This window comes from Triticum urartu, chromosome 2A (genome assembly GCF_056163025.1).
Source record: "Triticum urartu cultivar PI428250 chromosome 2A, HENAU_Tu73, whole genome shotgun sequence".
Taxonomy (NCBI): domain Eukaryota; kingdom Viridiplantae; phylum Streptophyta; class Magnoliopsida; order Poales; family Poaceae; genus Triticum; species Triticum urartu.
The window spans coordinates 92606504-92630824 of record NC_141874.1 but is presented as its reverse complement, the minus strand read 5'-3'; the positions used below and the strand labels follow the sequence as shown (position 1 = coordinate 92630824).

At 45.3% G+C, this 24321-nt stretch overlaps 4 protein-coding genes across 5 annotated transcripts; all 4 read left to right on the top strand.

The window, feature by feature from the left end:
- Window positions 1-224: 224 nt before the first annotated feature.
- LOC125530297 (uncharacterized) lies at window positions 225-8303 on the top strand. Its single transcript, XM_048694692.2, has 3 exons — window positions 225-553; window positions 5408-7553; window positions 7745-8303. Exons 1-3 carry the CDS (start codon window positions 282-284, stop codon window positions 8165-8167), a joined length of 2841 nt encoding a protein of 946 aa, XP_048550649.2. The 5' UTR covers window positions 225-281; the 3' UTR covers window positions 8168-8303.
- Window positions 8304-9378: 1075 nt separating this feature from the next.
- LOC125530298 (uncharacterized) lies at window positions 9379-14477 on the top strand. Of its 2 annotated transcripts, none has more exons than XM_087543271.1 (7): window positions 9379-9677; window positions 9757-9996; window positions 10083-10146; window positions 10655-10986; window positions 12441-12582; window positions 12871-12996; window positions 13828-14477. In XM_087543271.1, exons 1-7 carry the CDS (start codon window positions 9599-9601, stop codon window positions 14207-14209), a joined length of 1365 nt encoding a protein of 454 aa, XP_087399397.1. In that variant the 5' UTR covers window positions 9379-9598; the 3' UTR covers window positions 14210-14477. The 2 variants fall into 2 exon arrangements, with proteins under 2 accessions (XP_087399397.1, XP_087399396.1); XM_087543270.1 differs by having other exon boundaries at window positions 10077-10146.
- A 273-nt stretch (window positions 14478-14750) lies between these two features.
- Window positions 14751-19143, top strand: LOC147984012 (uncharacterized). Its single transcript, XM_087543272.1, has 7 exons — window positions 14751-15009; window positions 15102-15329; window positions 15421-15490; window positions 15622-15956; window positions 17343-17484; window positions 17673-17798; window positions 18581-19143. Exons 1-7 carry the CDS (start codon window positions 14931-14933, stop codon window positions 18960-18962), a joined length of 1362 nt encoding a protein of 453 aa, XP_087399398.1. The 5' UTR covers window positions 14751-14930; the 3' UTR covers window positions 18963-19143.
- A 268-nt stretch (window positions 19144-19411) lies between these two features.
- Window positions 19412-23240, top strand: LOC147984011 (uncharacterized). The gene is made up of 4 exons (XM_087543269.1): window positions 19412-20039; window positions 20126-20189; window positions 20307-20403; window positions 20486-23240. Exons 1-4 carry the CDS (start codon window positions 19607-19609, stop codon window positions 21497-21499), a joined length of 1608 nt encoding a protein of 535 aa, XP_087399395.1. The 5' UTR covers window positions 19412-19606; the 3' UTR covers window positions 21500-23240.
- The last annotated feature ends 1081 nt before the right edge of the window (window positions 23241-24321 follow it).

Sequence of the window (24321 nt, the reverse complement as noted above, 5' to 3'; positions counted from 1 at the left end):
ATCAGAGTACCTTCACGCACGCAGTGCGCGTCTGGTTTTCCTTCTTTTTCCACAGAGTTTACGCGGTAGCAATGAGCGAGGAACAGGGGGGCGCCTTTGGCGTTGCTGGCCCACCCCATTGACCGGCGAGTCGTCGCACCGACGCACTGTACAATTTTACTTGAATCAAAGGCCTTTATGTTCCAAGGAATCTACTTTACCCATTGTCATTCGGTGAAGCCATTTACACAAGTGTGATAAGTTTTCTTCTTCGAGCTTGAGCGGAGGTGCTAAAGGGGTCAATGGCCAACGGCGGAGGCGGAGGTGGCGGCGGTGAGCACCTTGTCCAGATAACAGCCGGCGGCGGCGCCGGGCAAGGCAAGGTTGCCGCACCGGAGAAATGGCTGAATCGCTTCGTTCTTGCCTTCGTGCTGATGGAGAGGCTGGGCAACGCGCTTGGCACACTGGCATTCACGTGGGCCACCGTCGTCCTGCTCGGCGGCTACGCCAGTGAACTCCACTCCGATGAAGATTTTATGTTCGCGACAATCTTAATTTTCTTAGAGGCCGCAAGGTATGTCTACACCGTATGCAGATTATTCCAATAGCAGGTGGTAGCATTCTTACGTTTTCTCGCAGCTACGCGGCAAGTCTGCAACGATCGAAATTGGTCCGCCTAGGGCACAGTTGCCTGAAAAAATTAGGGGAAGCGCCCGAAATCCATAGGTAGCCTCTCTTCTTTCTCCTCTGTCTCTGGACAGGCAATGTTCTTCTTCTTGGCGCTGCTCGCCTGCTCCCTATCTTCTTCTCCAGTTGATCTCTTCCTCCCCACCGACCGTGACGCCACGCCGAGCTGCACTATCCCCGCCTGCGACGAGCCCCTCGTCGGCGACGCCGCGTCCTGCCATGGCATCCAAAGGTCAAGCTCGGGTGCTGCCAAATCGGGGGGAATCAAAACGAAAAAGGCCCACACCGGAATCAGGGGACCCCCTTTCTCGTCTTCGACACCGGTTCCGTTCCTAGAAACTCCAGCTTGGTTCCATTTGCAACATTGACACACTCATCTTTTGAGACAAAAGGATTTAACTTTACAGAAATGCATATCTTCTTTAGAGCGTATGCTTAAGATAATCTGGAAACTACAACAGGCCGGGATACTTCAGACATTGTGTTGGGTCAGGGGAAACTATTTTTGACCAACACAAAATAACAAGTAAATATAGCACGACTCAACTACAAATTTGATGCCAGATTTTTTACCATGGCAAATTGAACGTTTTTACAGCAATTTATGTTTGTTGAGGATGACAAGTTTAGTTGGCAAGCATGTCAAATCTGCCTCGGTTCATTTTATTGCCAAGAAATTGCCATGCCTGCGAACTAAATTTGGCATCCTCGCGCCAACATAAATTGCCATAAAAACGTCGGATTTGTCACGCTTAAAAATTTGACGTTAGATTTTTAACAATACTGTAAATCTATTGGAGATGCTATTCACAGGAGGGCGGCAGGCGCGTAGCGTGAAAATTTGAGGAGTGATGCGCTGCCTAAGCAAGAAAGACTTCGTTTGGTAGTTCGAGTTCGGATCAGGATTAATCTTGCAATTGTGCCCTCCTTTTAGTGCATTTTTTAGATGAGCCTAAGTAATATACCAGAAGACATGTACTCCCTCCGTTTCTAAATATAAGTTCTTTTAAAGATTCTACTATAGACTACATACGGAGCAAAATGAGTGAACCTATACTCTAAAAGGCGTTTATATACATCTGAATGACATTCGGGTCTCTATAGCGAAATCTCTAGAAAGACTTATATTTAGGAACGGGGGAATAGTATAGAGCTTTACAATCTTCTCTTCAATGCACCTAGACTCTCTCACCCCCACCACGACTCTTTTTTCGAGGGAGAGCCTTCATGACGGTTTTTATTCATAAGGCAAACCGCTTACATCATTTGACAAGACACACACAAGAAATAAAGGAGGTTCCTCTTGCCAGACAAGAGGGCTAGACTCCGGTTTACTAGCTAGAACATGTGTCGCCATATTGGCTTCCCTAGGACAAAATTCATTTCCCAAAGAACTATCACTAACTCATGACAAAGGAAGAAACACCCATCGTAGATCGCCGCCGCATGCCCAAGTGAGTGTCCATCGTTTTTCATGATCTCCACAATTTCCATGCAGTCAGAGTTCACCATGAGCATGTTGCACCCCATAGAATTAGCTAGTGAGAGGTTGTCCCTCAGGGCAATCGTCTCTGTCGTCGTTGCATCATTGACAACAACTAGTATTCGGTTGGAAGCAGACACAAGAAATAAAGGAGGTTCCTCTTGCCAGACAAGATGGCTAAACCCCGATTTACTAGCTAGAACATGTGCCGCCATACTGGCTTCCCTAGGAAAAAAATTCAAAAGAAATATTACTAACTCATGACAAAGGAAGAAATAATCATGTAGATCGTTGCCGCAGGCCCAAGTGAGTGTCCATTGTTTTTCATGATCTCCACAACTTTCATGCAGTCGGAGTTCACCATGAGCATGTTGCACCCCATAGAATTAGCTAGTGAGAGGTTGTCCCTCAGGGCAATCGCCGCTGGCGTCGTCGCGTCATTGACAACAACTAGTGTTCGGTTGGAAGTGGCTACAAAGTAGCCCCAATCATCTTTGAGAACTGCAGTAGTTCCTCCAGTTTCGTTCTCAACATCAAAAAATGCATGTCCATTGAGCTTTACATAATCGTCCTTCGGTCGAGTCCATCCAACAGGTGCACTATTTTTTCTTCTTCACCCATGAGAAGTTTGTTACCAACGCAGATATTGCTTGAGAAGATCTAATGGGGAGTTTGAACTCTCTCGCCATGAGTAGCCTGTCGACGCTCCCACCAAACGTACCGGTATGTGGCGGCAATAAGATCAGCCCGGAGAACAGTTGGGAGGAGAGGCGCCGACGGTGAATTATCCAGCAATAGTTCTGCAAACAGTGAAGACCCTTCCCGATCAACAATACATTCAATATCCATGACATGGCCGAGGCCCAAGTGTTGCCAGATTTCGCAAACACGTGGGCACTGAAAAAATGCATGCCGAATACTTTCATAATCCATGCAGCATAACGGGCATTCCCCTTTTGTTTGGATGTGTCGATTCACCAAGCCTCCATAACAGGGGATAGCACCTAAGAGAGAACGCCAAGAATGGATTTGCACCTGAGCAAGTACACTTAAAGACCATAAGATATTCTAGGTTGGGCTAGATGAGGGACCAAGTGGATTTGTTCTACTCAAATTCCTGCCATGTTGATGTCCCCACCCGTAATAGTATGCCGACCTCACTTAAACCTGTCATTTATTGAACTGCCATGCAACAAAATCCTCTGTAACGTTCTGAGCTAGAGGGATTCGTAGAACCCGCTGAGCATCCATCAGCCAAAACAGGTCATTTACCAGCTCAGTGTCCCAAGAACGGTCACCCTCCACCATTAGCTCAAATACCTTCGTCACCACAAAATTGTTTCTTGTAGTCATAATCATCCTCAAAAGGCTGGAGGGGATCCAAGGGTCATCCCAGATATTAATTTTCCTGTCATTACGCTCCAAATATGTCGTCGCCTGAAGGTCTGGATATATACCCACCAAATGCTTTGCCATGTATAAGAGCTGCCCTTTTTCAATTCACGGTTCAATAGATCTCCAGAAGGAAAGTACTTAGCTCAAAGGATTTTTGCACAAAGGGAATCGGGTTCACAAAGTAGCCTCTAGCATTGCTTAGAAAGGAAGGCTAGATTAAAACAGTGCAAGTCCCTATACCCCAGGCCACCTTTCTTTCGTGGAACACACATCTTTCACCATTGAAAACCAATGCATATGATTCTTCTGGTTCTCATCTCCCAACCGGTACCAGAACATAGCAGTAGTGATCCCTTTACATACTCTCATGGGTAGCTTGAAAACAGACATTGCATATGATGGTAATGCTTCGACGACAACCTTGACCAAAACCTCCTTACTAACAAAAGGCAGTTTCTTTTTGCTCCAACCTCTCAATCGAGCACACACCCTGTCAATCATATATTGAAAACACTATGATCTATCAGCCCCTACAATCGGATGTAGACCAAGGTATTTTTCTATAATAGACCCTGCCATGATGTTCATGCCAAGGTATTTGGGTTTGTTACACCAACTATACTGTAGGGGCCCCCCTTATAGTCATTCTGTAAAAAAGCAGGTTCCAAACTTTAGCCATAAACCTGAAGACCAACACTCTTTTAGGTATCTCTCGGGCTTGTGATTTGTATGGGCCGACTAGGAACAAGTCGCCAAAGAAATAATTGGTGGCAAGTCGAGTTCGTGGCAACATTGCACGGCTATCAGACCTTCTTCTACCTCGCGCTGGTACTGTTTCTCTTCCTCCTTCAGCCGCTCTTGCTGCCACCAACCGATACCACCTGCTTTCGTCACCTATGGCTGAGATTTCTCTGGCGAGCCTGCACCACCCCGCACCCGAGCCACCAACCTCCGACTCGCCTTTGCCTGAGACATTCCGGCTATTGCTCGTTTCCGATCGAGGCCTTGCCAATGTCCCCAAGCCTTGCTACGCTCGTCCTGGGGCCACCGTCTGCGGCTTCGGTGCTGCATCTCGTCTCCTCCTTCCTTCTGCCCCAATTCAACCGACCCAAAATTGAAATCCAGGCAACTTATGTTTAGTTATCTTGGATTTGTATTATGGGGAAAGTTGTGGTTGAGCCCAGGTGCACTGCACCCCTTATCTAGGCACTACCGAAAAAGGCTTTCGCCCCGCTTTATAAATAAAGCATCCACCAAGCACAAAGTTCATAAGGTACCACTCGAAACACGAACACACCAAACGCCACCGCACGAAGGTCCAACACAGACGCACAAAACACAACACACACGCAACAATGGTTCAGCTGTGGGCACAACACCACAAGCCCAACACAACACCCAAGGACGCACATACAATGCAAGAATTTTCTGCATCATGATCAATGCAAGAATTTTTCTCTATTTTGTTTCCCCAAAATAAAACAATATATGAACTTTAAACTTTGCAGGACAACAATACATTATAACTACGGTGTGGGAAAAACGTTCTTATTTTATCGTGCATTATAAATACTTGAAATAATATTTATTACTTAAAATATATTATTTTGTATATTTATGCTAGACCAAAAAATCTGATAGTATTTTCACACATTGTAGTTCTAAAGTTATGTTGGCGTGTAGTTTGAAGTCCATATGTTGTTTCATTTGAGAGAAAGAAAAAAAAACTTTCATGTAGTAAGTTAGTTGGCTAGCACAAATCTCAAAGCAAAGTTGGAAGGTAAGGATATGGGGTGCAGTGTGCCTGGGTGTAGAAAAAAATACTCTCTTCTTTCATCTAATGATACCATATTCATATTTCAGGATGTTCAGCCGCGACAAGAACAGACTAGATTATCGACTGTTCTTTAATACCCGTGGAGCATTTAGGCCTCTTGGCTGGAGTGGACTGATTATAATTGCATGTTTTTGTGGTATTCTGGAAATCATCTGGGAGAAGTATCTGATCACTAGCATGATGATCTTAATGAGTCTAATACTAGTTGGACTTGTCCGATTATTGTCTGAGGTGTCACCAAGAGTATGGAATCAGATGCGTCATGCCGCATCAGTATGGAGCCCATTAGTTGCAATCGTATTGCTAGCTCCCTCTATATCAGAACACAAATCAATGATTAAATGGGCAGTGTTTTCGGTACTACTTGTGGCAGTCCTCGTAGCAACAATAAGTAACCCACGCTTCACAAGAATCAGTAAACTAGTGGGCAGTGTTCTAGGCAGAAAACAAGAATTTTGGCGCAACGTTATTATAAACGTGTGCATGATTGCTGCTCTAGGTATGCTGGTGTACATGCTTAAGGATTATAAAAGATATACGATGATCACAATCGAAGTATGTGCACTAGTGATAGTGTCATTTGGCAACTTACAGATTCCAGCAGCAGTTGTGCGGGTCATTCTAGCATTAATTGGGCTTATACCACATCATACTAATGAGCCAGCATATGATGAAAGCTTGGTTGGCCAAAAAAACATTAAAGCGTCTCTAGGAATCTTCTATGGGATGGTGCTTGGACAAGGAACACTCTATGCTATGGCTTGCGTGTTTGAATTCTTTTCTTTCATCCCTCGAAGATCCCTTGTCCGCGGTGGTGGATTTAAAGGTCAGTGGGGAATGAAATCTGTCAATATGTATTACGCATATGCGTCAGAGAAATGCATGCAAGGGGGTGTGCTTGCTCCAAAGAAGATCAACCTCAGCACCTTTGCCATGGATTCTGTGAACTCGGATTCATCCAAGAATCAGTTCGCCGGGATACGAATGATGCACAACTTTCTGCAAAGTCAACCAACCAAGGCACAACTCCTTTCAAAACTCGCCACTTCTACCAAGACGATGGCCAGAATAATCAGAATGTTGGATTGGACAAGTCCAAAGGATACAGCTATCAGATTATATGCCGCAAAGGTAACTGCAGAGCTTGCAAAGAACCTCCGTGCAGGCACTATCCCTGGTACAATGCAGCTTGTATCTGCACTTCTTGACGCTGATCGCAGACTGGAAAGAGGAAACCCACTCCTAGACACTGATGATGAACACGAGCGAAGACAAGATCCAGTTCTGAATACAGAAGATAGCAGAGAGGTGGCTGATAACCAATTCCAAACACAAGGTCAACTTCGGGACACTGATATCCTGCTGGAAACAGAAAGCAGATCAACCCAAGAAGTTGGCATGAACAAACAGAACTCGTGCGTGCTCAGATGCTGGCAGCATATTTCAGAATTCTGGTCAATACCCAAGGAACAGCTGCGGACAGACCACGATCTTCTACCGGCACTGGCCATGTCAATTATTGAAAGTCTTGCTGGTGTTGACCAGGACAACTGCGTGGAGATCAGCAAAGCAGCTGACCTCATCCCGAAGATCATAAGATTCACAATCTGCAGAAGTGACACGATGAATACCAAGGCACAACAAGAGATCCTGCTCAAATCATCACTGAAGGTGCTGCAAAGGCTCACAAGCATTGGCGGGGAACCCGGCATCACACTGCGGTACAAGATATCAAAACACCCCTTCCTATTGAGTAACCTCTCAGGTATCCTTGGAGACGACAAGAGCAGCCAGATATCGAGAAAGTTGGTGGCGGGAATCCTCAGAAACATTGCCGTTGATGAGAAAACAAGGCAGGAAATTGGTCGCTTCCGAACGATCATCACCAAGCTGATGCAGGCATTTCTCTACTCAGAAGGAACCATTAGTACCAATGATGATCACCTGTCACGGAAGGTCGCCGGGCAAGCATTGGCAATGCTGACAATACAAAGTGCCCAAAACTGTTTGGTTATATTGAAGGAGCCATGGTTCATGAAGGAACTCAAAATCTTGATCCATGATAAAAGGTACATATATGTGGCGGCAAGCCTGCTGCGTAATCTGTGCCTGCATGCTAAATCCGAGCTCAGAGAGTCAGACCTGAAGGAACTATCTCATACCTTGAGAGAGGTGAGCCCTGCTAATTCGAGCAACAAGTACACTATTAGAGATGCATAATAAAATTTACCATGTTTTGTATGTTCTTGTGCGCAAGGTTTCAGTAAAATTTTGATCTTTATTTTTTGCTCACTCATTTACCACTGGACTATAGATAGAGATACACGTCAATTTTTAACTGATAATGATACATCTCATTACAGGTGTTGGAAAGAATACTGGACGCGGATGGGGCAGAACTAGAGATCCTGATTGGGCTTAGTTCACAGATATGTAAAGTTATTCCTGAAGACTTTACCCGAGAACTAGACGCTGGTCAGATTAAGCAGAGATTTGCCAAGAGGCTTGTCGACACACTAAAAGCAAACATGAAACCTAGTGCTCATAGTCCTGGGATCAGGAGAGTGATACTCGAGCAAGTCATACACATGATGGAGTATAATTCTTGCTATGCAGATTGCTTCAACACATTCGGGATGACAGATGCACTGTCAATGGTAGAACAAACACCATCAAAGGCTGAGAACTACAGGCTTTTCTTGGGCGATGAAGGATTCATGGAGTACAGCATGCCTCTCTCCGATCTTGTGGCAAGAGCAAAAGAACTTATGGGTTTTGAGTTTTGACTGACTACGAGACACTAATAGATGGTAGTGGGACTTCTACTTTGCCTTTCTTGAATGAATGAAAAACTGTTGTGGCGAGAATAAAGGATTATCATATTGTTTAGAGATCTCTATTGTTTATTAGTCAGGCTGCAAGTGGGACACTTATTCATTTGTCTTCAAATGTTTGCGACATAATGTTATGGGTGATTTAAGTGATTAGTTTTCCAACTGGTTCCATAGATTCTCATAAGGTCGGCAGCGATACAAAACAGACGCTTGCGCTCGAGATAAATAGATAATGGTCATATGTTAAAAGCAAGTAAACAGGTCATCACAGTTGAAGAGAAGAAGATGTCATCATGTTACAGTAGAGATACCACAGGCGTCTTCCTAGTGATAAGTTTGAGGCATATGGTATGTTGCAAGAAAATCTAGTGCAAAATCTGCGTAAGAACCCAAATACCCAATACCGGTCTAAGTGTACTTCCATTTGTAGCTGCCGCAGGAGGATCAAATGAGTCCTTTATATTTGCATCACACTCCTAGTTGCGTGTCACTGTGATTACTTTCATCGACAGATGTTGGAAAGAGTGGATGAGGCGCAGGGGATAGAACTAGAACTACATGACTTAATCAGATTCCGCCCATGAAGATCTAAGATCATTTCTGAATATTCCGAGGAGGCACTGACTGAAGCAAGATAGTTTACAGTGAGAGCAGTAGGGAAAAAAAGGTGTGGATAAGCTGATCGATGCACTGAATGAAGATACGATCGCCAAGTGTCTGTAATCCAGGAAAAATAATGAGGCAGATAACTGACCTTCAGCACATGGTGCGGTAGAATCCTCGCTGTAAACTATCCGGTGATTGCGATGACAAGAGCATGTCGAAGGTAGAAACAGTAGCATGACGCGGGTGGCGGCGCAGCCCACGGAGGCCACGGACTACGCCTCCCGCCTCTGACCCCACACGCCGCTGGCAGGAGCAGTGCAGCGACGGCGAGCACCACGCGAACAAGGCGGTGGCTCCGATGCCGTGCTGGTACGGCCGGCGGCGGCGATCTCCGGTGTGTCATCACGCGGCGGCAGCGGCAGCGAATGGGCTGGCACGGCCGCGGGCTTGGGCTCGCCACACGGCCCGTGGGCTTCTTTTGTTTTCTCAGCACACGTATGTTTCTGTCTGAAAATGTCCGACGTGCCTACTAAAAAAAGTCGGATGTGCCAGCTAGGATGGCTGCCCGAGCGTCGTCTCCATCGCCGTCGACGCGTCGGGGGCAGTGATTTGACGTGACAGACAGGGAGGAGTCAGTTCCCGGAGGGAGGACCTGACTCGCTTCCTTCGCGGCTAAGGCTGATGCGCAGGCTGTTATAATAATCCCAGCCATCCCCCCCGCCCAGCTGAGCCCAGCTCAATCCCAGTCCGCGGATCCAACCGGAGCGCCACCGTCCGATGACCATGGGGGCGGAGCGCGAGGCCGGCGAGGAGGAGGAGTCGCGGCGCCCCCTTCTCCCACCCTCTCCGTCGCCAGGTTCTCCCTCTGCCACCGAACCCACCGACCCCCCGCACATCTGATCTCGTCCCTTATTACGGTGTGGATTTCGTTTCAGCGGCGGAGCACCAGCAGCAGTACCAGCACCTGGGGCGGAGCAGCTCGTCGGCGCTGCGCGGGGGCGGGGGCGCGGAGGTCAGCGCCGCCGAGGTCAGGTCCGCCGCCTCCTTCTCCTCCTCCAACTACTACCCCTCGGCGCCCAATCCTCACCACGACGCCGTCGTCTACCCTCCGTCGATCCACAGCGCCGTCCTCTCCCCGTCCCCGTCGTCTGCTGCCACTCCTCCGCATACGCATGGTAATCCTCGGTGGCGCTTCTTCATTTCTACCAGTTTTGCCCCATTGTACTTGTGGCTAACAAACAACGGGTTCCAACAGCGCAAGGTTTGGCGATTGTTCCTCAAGGGCCGTACGGTGGTGATTACCAGCCTTCTCAGGGCGTCCCGAGGTGAGCGCTTCTTCTCAAAATTGTTTTAATGGCTGTGTTGCTGAGTGATAATATAGCAAGCAGACACAGTCCCGTAGTCATGAATGTTGTCAGCCTGGCTGCTAAGTTAACTTCCACATCTTGTTATGCACTGGGCTTCAGCTAAAATAATGCTGTAGGAATTTACTACATCAGTCATGGTGCTCGCTGTGGTCTGGTACGACCTGGCTAAAATTGGCCGAATATTTAGTATTGACATGATCTAATACAACAGTAACCCTTTTAGTTTAGCTTCCAAACTCAATATTCATTTGGTCAGTGTTTGGAGCTTAATGATGTAACTAGACTGGTCATATGTTCTATCTTGTATTTTGTATGGATGGTCAAGAAGAGGCAATATTTCCCTTCTGTCCTGTTATGTTGTTGCAAATTGTGCTTGTTTTCCTCAAACACGATGGTGGATCGTCTATCACCCCACTGAATTTTTCATATAAGATCACTCAACTGAATGATTGAATTTTTCCAACAGGGATGTACTGGATGAGGTGGAGATTCGGCATCTGCTAATTGAACATGTTGGACATCGATGTTGTTGGGGAAGCCGGCCTGCTCGCACATGGAAAATTACATCCATCGAGGACTGCAATGTATATGTTGGAACCTTGGAAACCTTTATCGAGGAAAGAGACACCATATTAAAGAAGGAACCCTACAATGGTGGGAAAATAGATGGAAGAGACAAGGGTCCTGTTCTTGGTGTGTGGGAACTAGATTTGAGGTCCGAGTTTCCAATGCTCTTTGTACCAGAGAAAGAAGTAATGGTCAAGATTCCTCATTCAGAAGTTACTGAAAAATGCTTAGGTATGACATTCACTTAACTGATCATGTAGTCACACATAATTGGCTTTCATAGGTTGTAGCCGTAATACAACATTTGTTTTGACTTTTTACTTGGTGAGGATAACATTTTTATGTACCTATTTTAGTAAGTAAAGTTCAGTATATAGACCTTTGCCCTAATATCTTTCTTTTGTTCCATGTAAGAAAATAACTTCTATTCTGTAGTAATTCCTTCAACTATGTTGTATCTTGTGTTTCCTTTATGTTGCCTTTGCATTTTACATTGTTCAGAGATCCTTTTAGGCATTGCAGTCTAAATGTTCGCAGCGATCAAACTTTTCAAATTGTTTACCCAGGTCCCAGGTCCTATATCATGATTTTACCTTTATTTTTCCCTGTTATGTGTTATGTCAAGTAGAAGTCAGGGGTGTGGCCTTGAGCCCTACCGTTGGCCAGATGTGCCTAGGTGGCAGTGGAAATCGTCAATTAGCTAGAGATAGATTAGATTTCATTTTCTTGGAGATAAATAGAGACAAGAGTGTTCACTGTTGTTTAGTTCCAACTTTATGAGTCCCGACCGCCAGCCAGCTATATATATAAAGTTAGGTACTGTGTGCAAACTATGCAAGTAATGTGAATTGTCTAACTTCTCCCTGGAGCTCCTTTTCCCCATGTATGGTTAAGCTCAGCCCAATCAAGCTGAGCGGCAGTCTTGGCTATCTTCCCAGCTGTAGTTACCCTGTTATGATGATCATCATAACATACGAGTTGAAAACGTCTACTTGTATGGCTGTCACAAGTACCTATTTACTATTTTTAGCATGTATTATAAGTGCTAATTCAACTCAAATACAGTTAGGAATCTTAAGCTACCTCACGACGGGAGGTTTCACAATCTGAAAGAAAACCTTTAGAAGAAAGTAACCCATAAATACACTTTTGGTTAGACATGACATAGGAACTGACAACTATCCAACTCATACTTCTAATGGGAAACATTCATCTCTTGCACCACTAGTGTGACATATTACCTTTGCTCATCTATTGTGTTGAAAAGAAATGGATATGATCCATATAGACTTGTTGAGTGATGTAGAATATAAGTCTAAAAAATATATAAACTGCTTAATATCATGTAGCCGCCTATAATCTTTGCCCACTAATCCTTATTGGCTGCAATAGCTGTAGAGTCAAGATGTTGTGTTCTCAAATCTAACTAGAAGAAATAAACAGGGGAACTTCCTTCTAATTAAATATTTATAATCTGCTTATTACTGGAACCTTAACTAGTCTTGGCTCATTTTCAAGTTGTTGGGAATTAGGACTTAGCAAAGCTTTAGCAAGTGTTCTTTTTTCTCATTAATCTTCTTTCATACTAGTATGTATATTTTAGCAAGGTAATATCATAGTTTGTCCGTCATTGCCTTTCTGATTTTGAGAAGTTCTCAATTTCTCTGATCTGATGTTTCTGACAGATTGCGAGGGTCGTGGAGAGGCACCATGTCCTACTTGCAATGCTGGTCAGCAGCACGGGTTTTACAAGGCAAATCAAATGACTCGGTGCAGTGTATGTCATGGCAGGGGTTTGCTCGCTCACCAAGATGGATCTGATTCAGTGTTAGTTCCACCTTTTTTTTTGAGTTCTTCAATACGTAATTCACCTCAACTCAGAATACAAGTGTGCCATAAGAAGCTCGTTTATTGTCATAACATACACAAGTACTCCCTCCGTTCCGAATTACTTGTTGTAGGTATGGATGTATCTAGATGTATTTTAGTTTTAGATACATCCATTTCTGCGACGAGTAATTTAGAACGGAGGGGGTACATAACTAGGCTAACACATATACCACTTTTATTTCTGTTTCAGATATTGATCTGCTTGTATGTTTCCCTTTGTCACAGATGTGGGATGTGCAATGGTCAAGGAATGTTGCCCTGCATAGCATGTGCATCCCGGGGCCTAGTGACATGCCAGACATGTAATGGCTGTGGTTCCCTTCTTGCACAAAGCACTGCTCATGTTCGATGGTAATTTAATTCATATTTTTCCAAAGATGGTCCATCGGTTTTTATTGAGATAGTTAACCAGAGAATAGAGAACCAAAAGATTTGACCGTATACACTTAAACAGACGTGTTACTAGTAAATGCCTACATGGAGCCTATCATGTTGCTACAATGCTAACTATCACGGAAAACTGTTATAACAGTTCAGTAGTCTGTTATGGTTTTAAAAGCTTTGCTGAACATTCGAGATTTTAGTCCATGCTTTATTTTTTGTGTTTGGTTCAGTCCTAATATACTGCAAACTGTTGTACATAAAATATGTTTGACAGTTTATATGCTTTCTTTAGTAGTCTACTAGTAATAATATTTTACTCTTCCCTTTGCTGAATGCACTCTTATCTACTCCCTCCGTTCCAAAATAGATGACTCAACTTTGTACTAACTTTATACAAAGTTGAGTCATCTATTTTGGAACGGAGGGAGTAGTAAGTAAAGCTTCAATAGATAAACTCCAGGGAGTCATAATTGCAGAACTAAGTGAGTCTTCACTTTTTAGTTTTTTATTTATGCCACATGTTTTATTTATCAGCAAATCAGTAGGGCAGTATGTATGAGAAAATCATGAGATATACTGCCTTGTGCAATTGTTTCCCTCATTAATCAAGAGCTTATGGTTTGTGATAATATTCACACCATAATTGGCAAGCTATGTTGATACTGCTTTGATAACCGAAGAAGAATTAATCTTTAATGGTTGTTTTAGTGGTTTGAACTTTGAAGGGACTACTTTGCATAGGTGTCTGTGTGGTCCCTTTTTCTTTTGGTCTGACTTGTAATTTCTTTCTATTTCCAGGAAGACGCTTACAGCGAGAAAAGTTAGTGCAACAACAGGAGCTGCTTCGGTCCCTGATGAAGTTTTCCACAGAGCGCAAGGGGTGCAACTATGCAACATACAGGCATACCAATGCACTCCTGCTTTCTTTGCTGATTCATACCCACTCAACCAGTTCTCGTCGGAGATCGTGGCTAGCCGGCTGCCAGTTCCACCATCCGCAAGAGTCATTTCGGAGAGACACATCATCTCGGTCGTGCCCGTAACCCGTGTCACAATGTCTCACCGTAAGCGGTCTTTTAGCTTCTACGTCGTCGGCTACGGCAGGGATGTTTTCATACGGGACTATCCTTCGAAGTTTTGCTGGGGCCTTTGCCGTTGCTTCGAATGGTTGGGGAACTAGCTCATGTGTGTGCCGCCTTCTTTTGGTATCCAATGTTCATACTATCAAAACCTGTGTGTAACTGTGGAGAGGCAGTGTGATTTCTGGTGTGTAACAGTAAAGATGTGCAACGTTATCTGTAGTGTTACAGTACAGAAGCTTCTGTATGTACATTTTGGGCTTGTGGATCATGTACAGCGGTACTGTAGCGATTGTTTGATGTGTAGGAAATAATTCACATTTTGTTATGAGTAATAATAATGAGATAAATATCCTCTCCGATATCTGATATCAACTGTCCATAATTGGTTCCCCTGAACTGAATGTGCTGTTTCTCAAAATAAATAAGTCGTCTTCAATTCCACAATATAAATGTGTCAATTATCTTTGAATACGTTCTTGGTTATTCAAAATGGTCTTCTCATATTCACCAGCTTAGGATGATATATAATGTGTTGGATCCCTGAGAAAGCTCCTAGCTTGCTTTTTGTTTTGAATTATTTGAATTGCTTTTCACATGTGTCACGTGGTACCCCCTAGCAAGGAAGCTTCATCAGTTCATCATCTCTATCGTCGTCGTCGAATTGGGGCACCGATTTGATGTGACAGGGAAGAAGAGGAGGCAGTTCGCGGAAGGAGGGAGGATTTGACTTGCTTCCTTGGCGGCTATGACTATCCCAGCCATTTCCTCCCGCTCGCGGCCAATCCCATTGCGTCGGATCCAACCGAATCGGCGGCACCGATGACCATGGAGGCGGAGCGCGGGGCCGGCGAGGAGGAGGAGGAGCCGCGGCGCCCTCTCCTCTCACCTTCGTCGCCAGGTTTCTTCTCCATTCGCCATCGAACCAACTGACCACACATCTGACCCCGCTCTGCGATCTCGTCCCTTATTACGGTGTGAATCTCGTTTCAGCGGCGGAGCACCAGCACGTGGGGCGGAGCAGCTCGTGGGCGCTGCGCGATGGCGGAGGAGGGTGGGAGGAGGTCGGCGCTGCCGAGGTCGAGTCCGCCGCCTCCTTCTCCTCCCCCAACTACTACCCCCCGGCGCCCAATCCTCACCACGACGCCGTCTACCCACCGTCCATCCACAGCGCCGTCCTCCCCCCATCCCCCTCACCAGCTGCCACTCCGCATACGCATGGTAATCCTCGCTGCTACTTCCTCATTTCCACTGTACCATTTTGCCCCATTGTAATTATCACAGCTAAGGGCGTTCATTCTACACCGTAAAGGTTTGGCGATTGGTTCTCAAGGGCCGTACCCGTACGGCGGTGATTACCAGCCTGCTCAGGGCGTCAGGAGGTGAGCCTGCTGCTTCTTGTCAAAATTGTCTAATGGTTGTGTTGCCGAGTGATAATTAGCGAGCAGACACGGTCCATAGTCATGAATGTTAAACTTTCACATTTTTTCTAAATGTTGGAATTTTCTGATAGGGGTGTACTGGATGAGGTGGAGGTCCGGCAGATGCTGATCGAACATGTTGGACACCGATGCTGTTGGGGCAGCCGGCCTGCTCGTACATGGAAGATTACATCCATCAAGGACTGCTGCGATGTATACGTTGGAACCTTGGAAACCTTCATCGAGCAAAGAGACACCATATTTGAAAGGGAACCCTATCATGGTGGGGAAGTAGATGGGAGAGACAAGGGTCCTGTCCTTGGTGTGTGGGAACTAGATTTGAGGTCCGAGTTTCCTCCGCTCTTTGTACCGGAGAAAGAAGTAAGGGTCAAGATTCCTCATTCACAAGTTACTGAGAAGTGCTCAGGTATGGCATTCATTTAACAGAACATCATGTAGTCACACGTAATTTGCTTTCAATTGTTTTAGCCGTAATAGAACATTCGTTTTGCCTTTTTACTTGGTGACTTTAATTTACTTAAGCATAAGTTTAGTATAGAGCTTTGCCCATAATATCTTTCTTTTGTTCTTGTAAGAAAATAACTTCTATTTTGTAGTCTCCAACTATGGTGCATCTTGTGTTTTGCCTTTGCATTTTACATTGTTCAGATATCCTTTTAGGCATTACAATCTAAATATATGCATCGACCAAAATTTTCAAATTGTTTTCCGAGGCCCTATATCATGATTTTACCTTTCCCCCCTCTTATGTGTTATGTTAAGTAGAAGTCAGGGATGTGGCCTTGGGCCCTACAACCGGCCAGATGTGCCTAGGTGGCAGTGGAAATCGTCGATTACCTAGAGATTAGATTTCAGTTTGAGATAAGTAGAGGTAAGAGTGTTCAGTGTTGTCTAGTTCCAACTTTATGAGTACCAACCGACAGGCAGCCATGTATGAAGTTAGGTACCGTGTGCGAATTATCTAACTTCCCCCTGGAGTACCTTTCCCCCATTTATGGTTAACCTCACCCCAATCAAGCCAAGCGGCAGTCTTGGCTATCTTCCCAGCCATAGTTACCCTGTTATGATCTAGGGATCATAGATCATAACATAAGAGTTGAAAATGTCCACTTGTACTATTTTTAGCATGTACGATAAGTGCCAATTCAACTTAAATACAGTTTGGAATCTTAAGCTGCCTCATGATAGGAAGTTCACAATTTAGGAGAAAACCTTTAGAAAAAAGAAACCCATAAATACACTTTTCGCTAGACATGACATAGGAGCTGACAACTATCCTAACTCATACTTTTAATGGGAACATTCATCTGATGGACCAGTAGTGCGACGCCTTGCTCATCTATATGTGTTGAAAAGAAATGGACATGATCCATATAGACTTGTTTTTTTTTAAAGCATTCATATAGATTTGTTGAGTGATGTTCGATATATAAGTCAAAAAATATATAAGCTTCTTAATCATATTGCCGCCTATAAGCTTTTCCCACTAATCCTTGTTGACTGCAATAGCTGTGGAGTCAAGATGGTGTCTTCTCAGTTCTAACTAGAAGAAATAAACAGGGTGAACTTCCTTCTAATTAAATGTTTATTTTCTGCTTATTCTGGAACCCTAACTAGTCTTGGCTTACTTTAAAGTTGTTAGGAGTTAGAACATAGGGCACGTTTAATCAGTGTTCTTTTTTCTCATTAATCTTCTTTTGTAATTTTGGCAAAGTAAATATCATAGTTTATCCGTCACTGCCTTTCTGATTTTGAAAATATTTCAGTTTCCCTGATCTCATGTTTCTGACAGCTTGCGAGGGTCGTGGAAAGGTACCATGTCCTACTTGCAATCCTGGTCGGCAGTACGGGTTTTACATGGCAAATCAAATGACTCAGTGCAGTGTGTGTGATGGCAGTGGTTCACTCGCTCAGCAAGATGAATCTGATTCAGTGTTAGTTCCACTGCTTCTCTTTATTGAGTATTTCAATATGTAATTCACCTCAACTCAGAATACAAGTGTGCCATAAGTGAAGCTCTTTTGTTGTCATAACATAGTAAGTACATAACTAGGGTAACACATATACCACTTCTGTTTCTGTTTCAGATATTGATAGGCTTGTATGTCATCCTTTGTCACAGATGTTGGATGTGCAATGGTCAAGGAGTGTTGCCCTGCAGAGAATGTGGATCCCGTGGCCTAGTAACATGCCGGACATGTAATGGCTGCGGTTCCCTTCTTACACAAAGCATTGCTCGCGTTCGATGGTAATTTAATTCATATTTTTCTGAAGATAGTCCATCAGTTTTTATTTAGACAAGTGACCACAGAATAGAGAACCAAAAGATTTAATGTATATACTTAAACAGATGTGTTACTAGTAAGTGCCTTTGTGGAACCTATCATGTTGCTACAATGTTAACTATCACGGAAAACTGTTATAGCAGTTCAGTAGTCTGTTTGGTTTTAAAAGCTTTCATGAACGTTTGAGATATTAATCAATGCTTTATTTTTGCGTTCAGTTCAGTCCTATTCTACTGCAAACTGTTGTACATAAAATATACTCCCTCCATTTCATAATTCTTGTCATTGTTTTAGTTCAAATTTAAACTAAACCATGACAAGAATTATGGAACGGAGGGAGTACTTTCTTGACAGGTTATATGTTTTCTTTAGTAGTAGTTTAGTAATATTTTATTCTTCGCTGAATGCACTCATATCTAGTAAAGCGTCTAAGATAAAAACCTCCAGTGAGTCGTAATTGCAAAACTAACTCGTACCTTTTAGTTTTTTTATTATACCATTTTATTTATTTATCAGCAAACCAGTAGGGCAGTATGTACCAGAAAATCATGAGATATACTGAGTAGTCTTGTACAATTGTTTTCCTCAGTAAGCAAGGGTTTATGGTTTGTGATAATATTGACACCATAATTGACAAGCTACTATTGGCACTGCTTTGGTAACTGAAGAAGAAAGGACTACATTGCATAGTTGTTTGAGTGCCCCGTTCTCTCTTGGTCTGACTTGCAATTTCTTTTGTTTCCAGGGAGACGCTTACAGCGAGAAAAGTTAGTGCAACAGCAGAAACTGGTTCGGTCCCTGACGAAGTTTTCCACAGAGCGCAAGGGATGCAACTATGCAACATACAGGCATACCAATGCACTCCTGCTTTCTTTGCCGATTCATACCCACTCAACCAGTTGTCCTCGGAGGTTGTTGCTAACCGGCTGCCAGTTCCACCATCCGCAATAGTCATTTCGGAGAGACACATCATCTCGGTCGTGCCCGTAACCCATGTCACTATGTCGCACCGTAAGCGATCTTTTATCTTCTATGTCGTTGGATATGGAAGGGATGTTTTCGTCCGGAACTACCCTTCGAGGTTTTGCTGGGGCCTCTGCCGTTGCTTCGAATGGTTTGGGAATTAGTTGCATTTTATGCCATGTGTGTGCCACCTTCTTTTGGTGTCCAATGTTCATAGTATCAAAACCTGTGTGTTTACAACTGTAGAGAGGCAGTTCGGTTTCTGGTGTGCAGCCGTAATGATGTGGTACGTTGTCTGTTGTTACAGTACAGATACTGTATGTACATTTTTGGACTTATGGGTCACGTACCAGGGCGGCTGTACCGATTGTTCAGTGTGTAGAAAATGGTTCACATATGGTTATCAACAATAATAATGAGTTGTGCTCTCTTTTAGGGGGAGAGGGGCTCATTACTGAATCAAAGTATCCATCATTTTGTTCCCCTGAATTAGTAATAAACGTGTTGATTCTGAAAATAAATAAATGTTCTTCAATTTCGTATGATAAATGTGTCAATTGTGTTTGCATATGCGCTTGGTTATTCGAAGTGCTCTTCTCATTTTGATCAGTGCGTCTCTTTACGGTACTACTCCCTCCGTTCGGATTTACTCGTCGTGGTTTTAGTTCAAATTTGAACTAAAACCACGACAAGTAAATCGGAACGGAGGGAGTATATATTAGTATTATTTATTTATTTTCGGGAATCTTGGGTGCTTTGCACGTCTGGTGAGTCTTGAGTATGAAGGACATTTCCAGGACAAATAATAATGCACTCTGAAATGGGAAGAGAAATGCAAATTCGAGTAGGATGGATTCATAACGGGTTGACCTCTGTAGTGGAGTTTTATTTATTTAAAAGCCGAAAACAGTTTGTGACCTGGTTAGACAGTGCAGCAGAAAGACTAGTAGAACAGCTGCATCACGAGCTCCCCCTTCCCCTGTCATATCAGTCAATTGTGCTCATCGCGGCAACACGGCCAGGAATTGTCCGTTGCAACAAACACCTCAGAGAGAACAGAAGAAAGCAAGCAAACAAAATGAGCAGCAGGCTCCCCTGTGATCCGCATCTGAGGACGACGAAGAAGGCGTCGGCATCCGCTGCGGCGGTGCAGCTACTGCTGCGCCACCGCGGCGGGAGAGCCGCAGCCAAGGACGAGAGCATCGAGTTCTTCTCCGCCCTCTCCGGCCAAACCGACGAGTGTAAGTGCCTGTTCCTGAATTATCTCCAGCGCCCTCCTTGCTGCTTCTGATGCTGATGCAAGGAGTGCTTCTGCAATGCAATGCAGGGGCCGCCGATCGGACGGGAAAGACGAAGCCCAGGGCGGAGGTCGGGAAGCATGACTATGACTGGTAAAGATAAAACGCTCTCATGATGGTGGATGGCATTCAGATCAGCTGCCCATGGCGAAACATCGTGCTACCAGTACCTATTTCTCTGACATTGTTGCGGCTCATCGTTGTTCGTAGGCTCCTGACTCCTCCGGCGACGCCTCTCTCGTGCTCCCCGGCGCTGAGCCGACTAACAAGGGCCACATCGGCGTCGAACGCCAAGAGCAACTCGCCGGTACGTGTGTCCGTCCGTCCGCGTTTCCAGTTTTTCTTGACGTAGTGAGCAGATTAAAGCTTAGCGGTCATTCATGGTGCAGCTCTCCCGGGCACGCCGGGACAAGGGGAGCAGCTCGTCGCTCAACACGTCGGAGCTCGCATCCTCGGGTCGCCCACCGCACGTCAGGAGGACTCTGTCGTCGGCGTCTTCCTCGTCGTTCAAAGCCACGAGCAGCGCGTCCGGGAAATCGACGCCGGCGACGAGCCCCCGCCCGCCAGCCGCTGCTGCCGCCTGTCGGCCCCCTCCCCAGGATAAAACACACGGACGACGGCTGTCCTCCGGCTCCGGTGGTGCCAGCCAACCCAAGGGATCGTCGTCGTCGCGGCCACGCGCTCCCACGACCGGCGCCTCCAGCCCCAAGTCAACTACCAGAGCGGCGTCAGAGCGACCGGCGCTGACCAGACGTGGCGCCAACGCCGTGGCACGTTCGAGGTTCGCGGGCCAGCTGAGTCATGATGCAGTGTCAACGGCTCATGCCGTGCCGCCCAGTATGGTCAAGACGCGACCCGTGCCGGCGACCGTGAAGCAGAGGAGCCACGGCAACGGCACGGCCACATCCCTGGCGACCGCTGCCTCCCGGAGCGCGCCGAGAGGGGACTTGCTAGCCAGCAAAAGATTATCAAGCAGCGGTGTCGACGGCCGAAAGATCCACGACGAGAAGGCCGCACCCCGTCGAACCGTGGGGTTCGGCTCATCCGCCGCGAGCACGCGCCGTTGTCTCGCGAAGAGCGACTCTCGGAAGCTCACGGTGAAGGAGGGCGCCCAGCAGCGGAGCGTCCGATCCGCAGCGTCCGGAAGCCACCTAGGGTCCGCGGCCACGGTCTCGGACGCCAGGGGCCGCCGGCGGTCCACGGCTGGGAAAGACAACAAGGTCGCGGTCGCGGCCGCCGCGCCCGACGCGTTCCCGAGCACGCGGTACGACGCCATGCTGCTGCGGGAGGACCCCAAGAACCTCACGTGGCTGAACGGATGCGGGGAGGACGACGATGACTGTGAAGACGGGAGCTGCGGCGCAGGCTTGGTCGACGGCTCGCTGGAGCCGTTCCACGTGTGACGAGCGGCACAGGGGCGGGATACTGAAATTGGCGCTGACTTGTTGGTAATCATGTTCCCTCCGTTCTATATTAGTCATCGCTCAAACAAATGTATCTAGCACTGAAATACATTTAGATACATCCATTTTAGATACAAGTAATATGGAACAGCACCCGTAAAAAAAAAGTAATATGGAACAGAGGGAGTACCTCCGTTACTTTTTAGTCTCCATATAGCTTTTATCTGAATTTTAAGTATCTCTATTTTGACTAAACTTTTAGAAAAAATACCAGTATTTGCACTACCAAATGAACGTCTTTAGATTCATTATGCAATGGAGTTTCATATTATGTATATTTGATATTGTAAATATTGATATTTTTAATACAAATTTGGTCAAAGTTTGTAAAATTTGACTCGGCACAGATCTTATAATCGAGAGCCAGCAGACGCGACTTTGCATTGTCAACATTGGGTTTGCGTCAGAGTTAAATGGGCATCTTTCAAGCCATGTATAATGAAAGATGCTTGATAAAATAAATTAAGTTCTTTAAACGACTAGCTTCTACAAAAAAAGTGGATGCTTAAGAATATTTCTCTAAGCATTTTCTTTAAACATCTTGTACTCCTTCCGTTTTTATTTAGTCCACGTATTAGCTTTGGTCAAAGTCAAGCTTTATAAACTTTGATGAACTTTATAAACAAAAATATGAACATATACAATAACATATCAACACCATTGAATTTATACTGAATGTACTTTCACATCATATAGATTTGTTATGGGCAAATGTTTATATTATTTTCTATAAACTTGGTCAAACTCTACGAAGTTTGACTTCAATCAACTCTAATATGCAGAGTAAATAAAAACGGAGGAAGTATTGTATTAGGTCTAACTATGTTTGGCTTGAACGGCCGTGATCTGCGTCACATCGTCATCACCCAACGGTAAGGGTCGGCGGCAATAACTTGTTCACTATTTGCTTTTCTATGGTCAGACCTTTTTTTACAGCTGTTTAGATCAAACTAGTCATCTGTATTTGCATCACACTCCTAATATTACACCCTCAGTTTCAAAATAATTAAAATTTTAGATTGTCTTAAGTTAAATTTGCTTAAGTTTGTTCAAATTCATAGAAAAACGGGTTCTTTGTGTCAAGTTGGCGTGGCTTGTGTAGCTTTCCTTTCCCCTTCCGCAAGGCGGCTAGGAAAACTCTTCCTCCCCTCAACGTCCACTGGCGAGTCGGTGGATTCGCCTCCCCTCCGCCTGTCGCTCCAGCGGCCGGTGGCGGGGAGGGGATTTCTGGTGCCCCGAATCCGGCTAGTAGATAGGTAGTGTTTTAGTCCTCCTAGGGGTGGTTTTTGGACGGATGACGACGCTTCTTCTTCGAGTTGGTCTTTCGGGCTCCCATCCTCCTCAAATTTATCCGTTGGGACGGATTAGATGGAGCTCCGGTATAGATTCTTGCCAGCTCCTCGGGGTGGCGAGGTTAGGGTTTCCGTGCATACGCAAGTATGATATTTCATGTCAATTTCTTCATATCTATTCAAGGATTCAACGACGACGACTACAACTCCGGGGCACTGGTCCTTAGGGGCACGTGCACGAAGACTTTCCGGCTGTCATCGACAAGGTCAGGCCGGCTCCGGTATGGGAGCGGCGATAGCGGCTCGTCGGCGGCTCGTTCTGGCGGCGGCAATGGTCGTTCGATGGTCCATGGGCCTCGATGTAATTTTTATGTTTGAGGTGTTTTGTATTTCCGGCAAATCTTTATAATGGATTTGATACTCTTTGCTAAAAAGAACTTTATAAAAAATGTGTTAAGATATACGATATTAGATTTTTCTCGTAAAGGGTGGATTTTATTGTCTTAAAATGAAGCATCAAGAGAATACAAACATCATCAACATACATCCGACCTTTGCATAAATAAGATGGACACAACCAACCCCAACACACACATAAAGCCACGTCGGCAACTAGCAAGTCTTACAAGACCAAAGCTGTGTAGGGGAGAGAAAAAGAAAAACAGCCTAGCAATCATATATGCGATCGGCAAACTACAACAATTACCATATCCTCACCAACCATTTTATGACATCACATAGATGACAAAATTCTTCAACAACAATGCCTTCAGAAACAAAACAAGCGCTCAAACGCCATCGTCACCAGATCCAATCACCAAGGCTAGAGTCTAGGTTTTCCGAGCAATACCTTCAACAAGAAAACGATGCAAAAAATGTTGCCATTGCCATGCATAACCAATTGGGTCACACCAAGGCTTTCACCCCGAAGCTCAAGACTGGGTGCACGTAGTACCATAGAAGTTACTCATGTGTTGTTGCCACCACTTTTGCACGATCTATATCAAGCCTTTGTCCATAGTTTGCATCTCACCATTATATCCCACCATCGAATCTGAAGAGATGAATCCTCCCGAAGACCTTTCAATGACCATTACCATCGTGGAGCCCCAGGAGGTCGCTGCAGCACAATCTGTAGCCTCCACCACCCGGGCTGATCGGATATGGATCACCACCAAACCATTCAAATATGAATAAGGGAAACCACGTCGGGTCAACTATGGACGAGGTGAGGTTGCGGTCGCCCGATACAACCATGCCAACCTCACTGCCACCCGACAACCACCTTGGAACGAACATTGAAGGCGAAGGAAGAGAGTGGTCACCCCAACACGACCAGGGAAGCGATCCACCGCACGGCCAGCCACCATTATCCGCTCCCTGTGACCCGAGCACCGCCGCCACCCCAGCACAAGACATCGCGCTGATACATCCATTTTGCACCATTATTTCCTACTGTAAATTATCTTA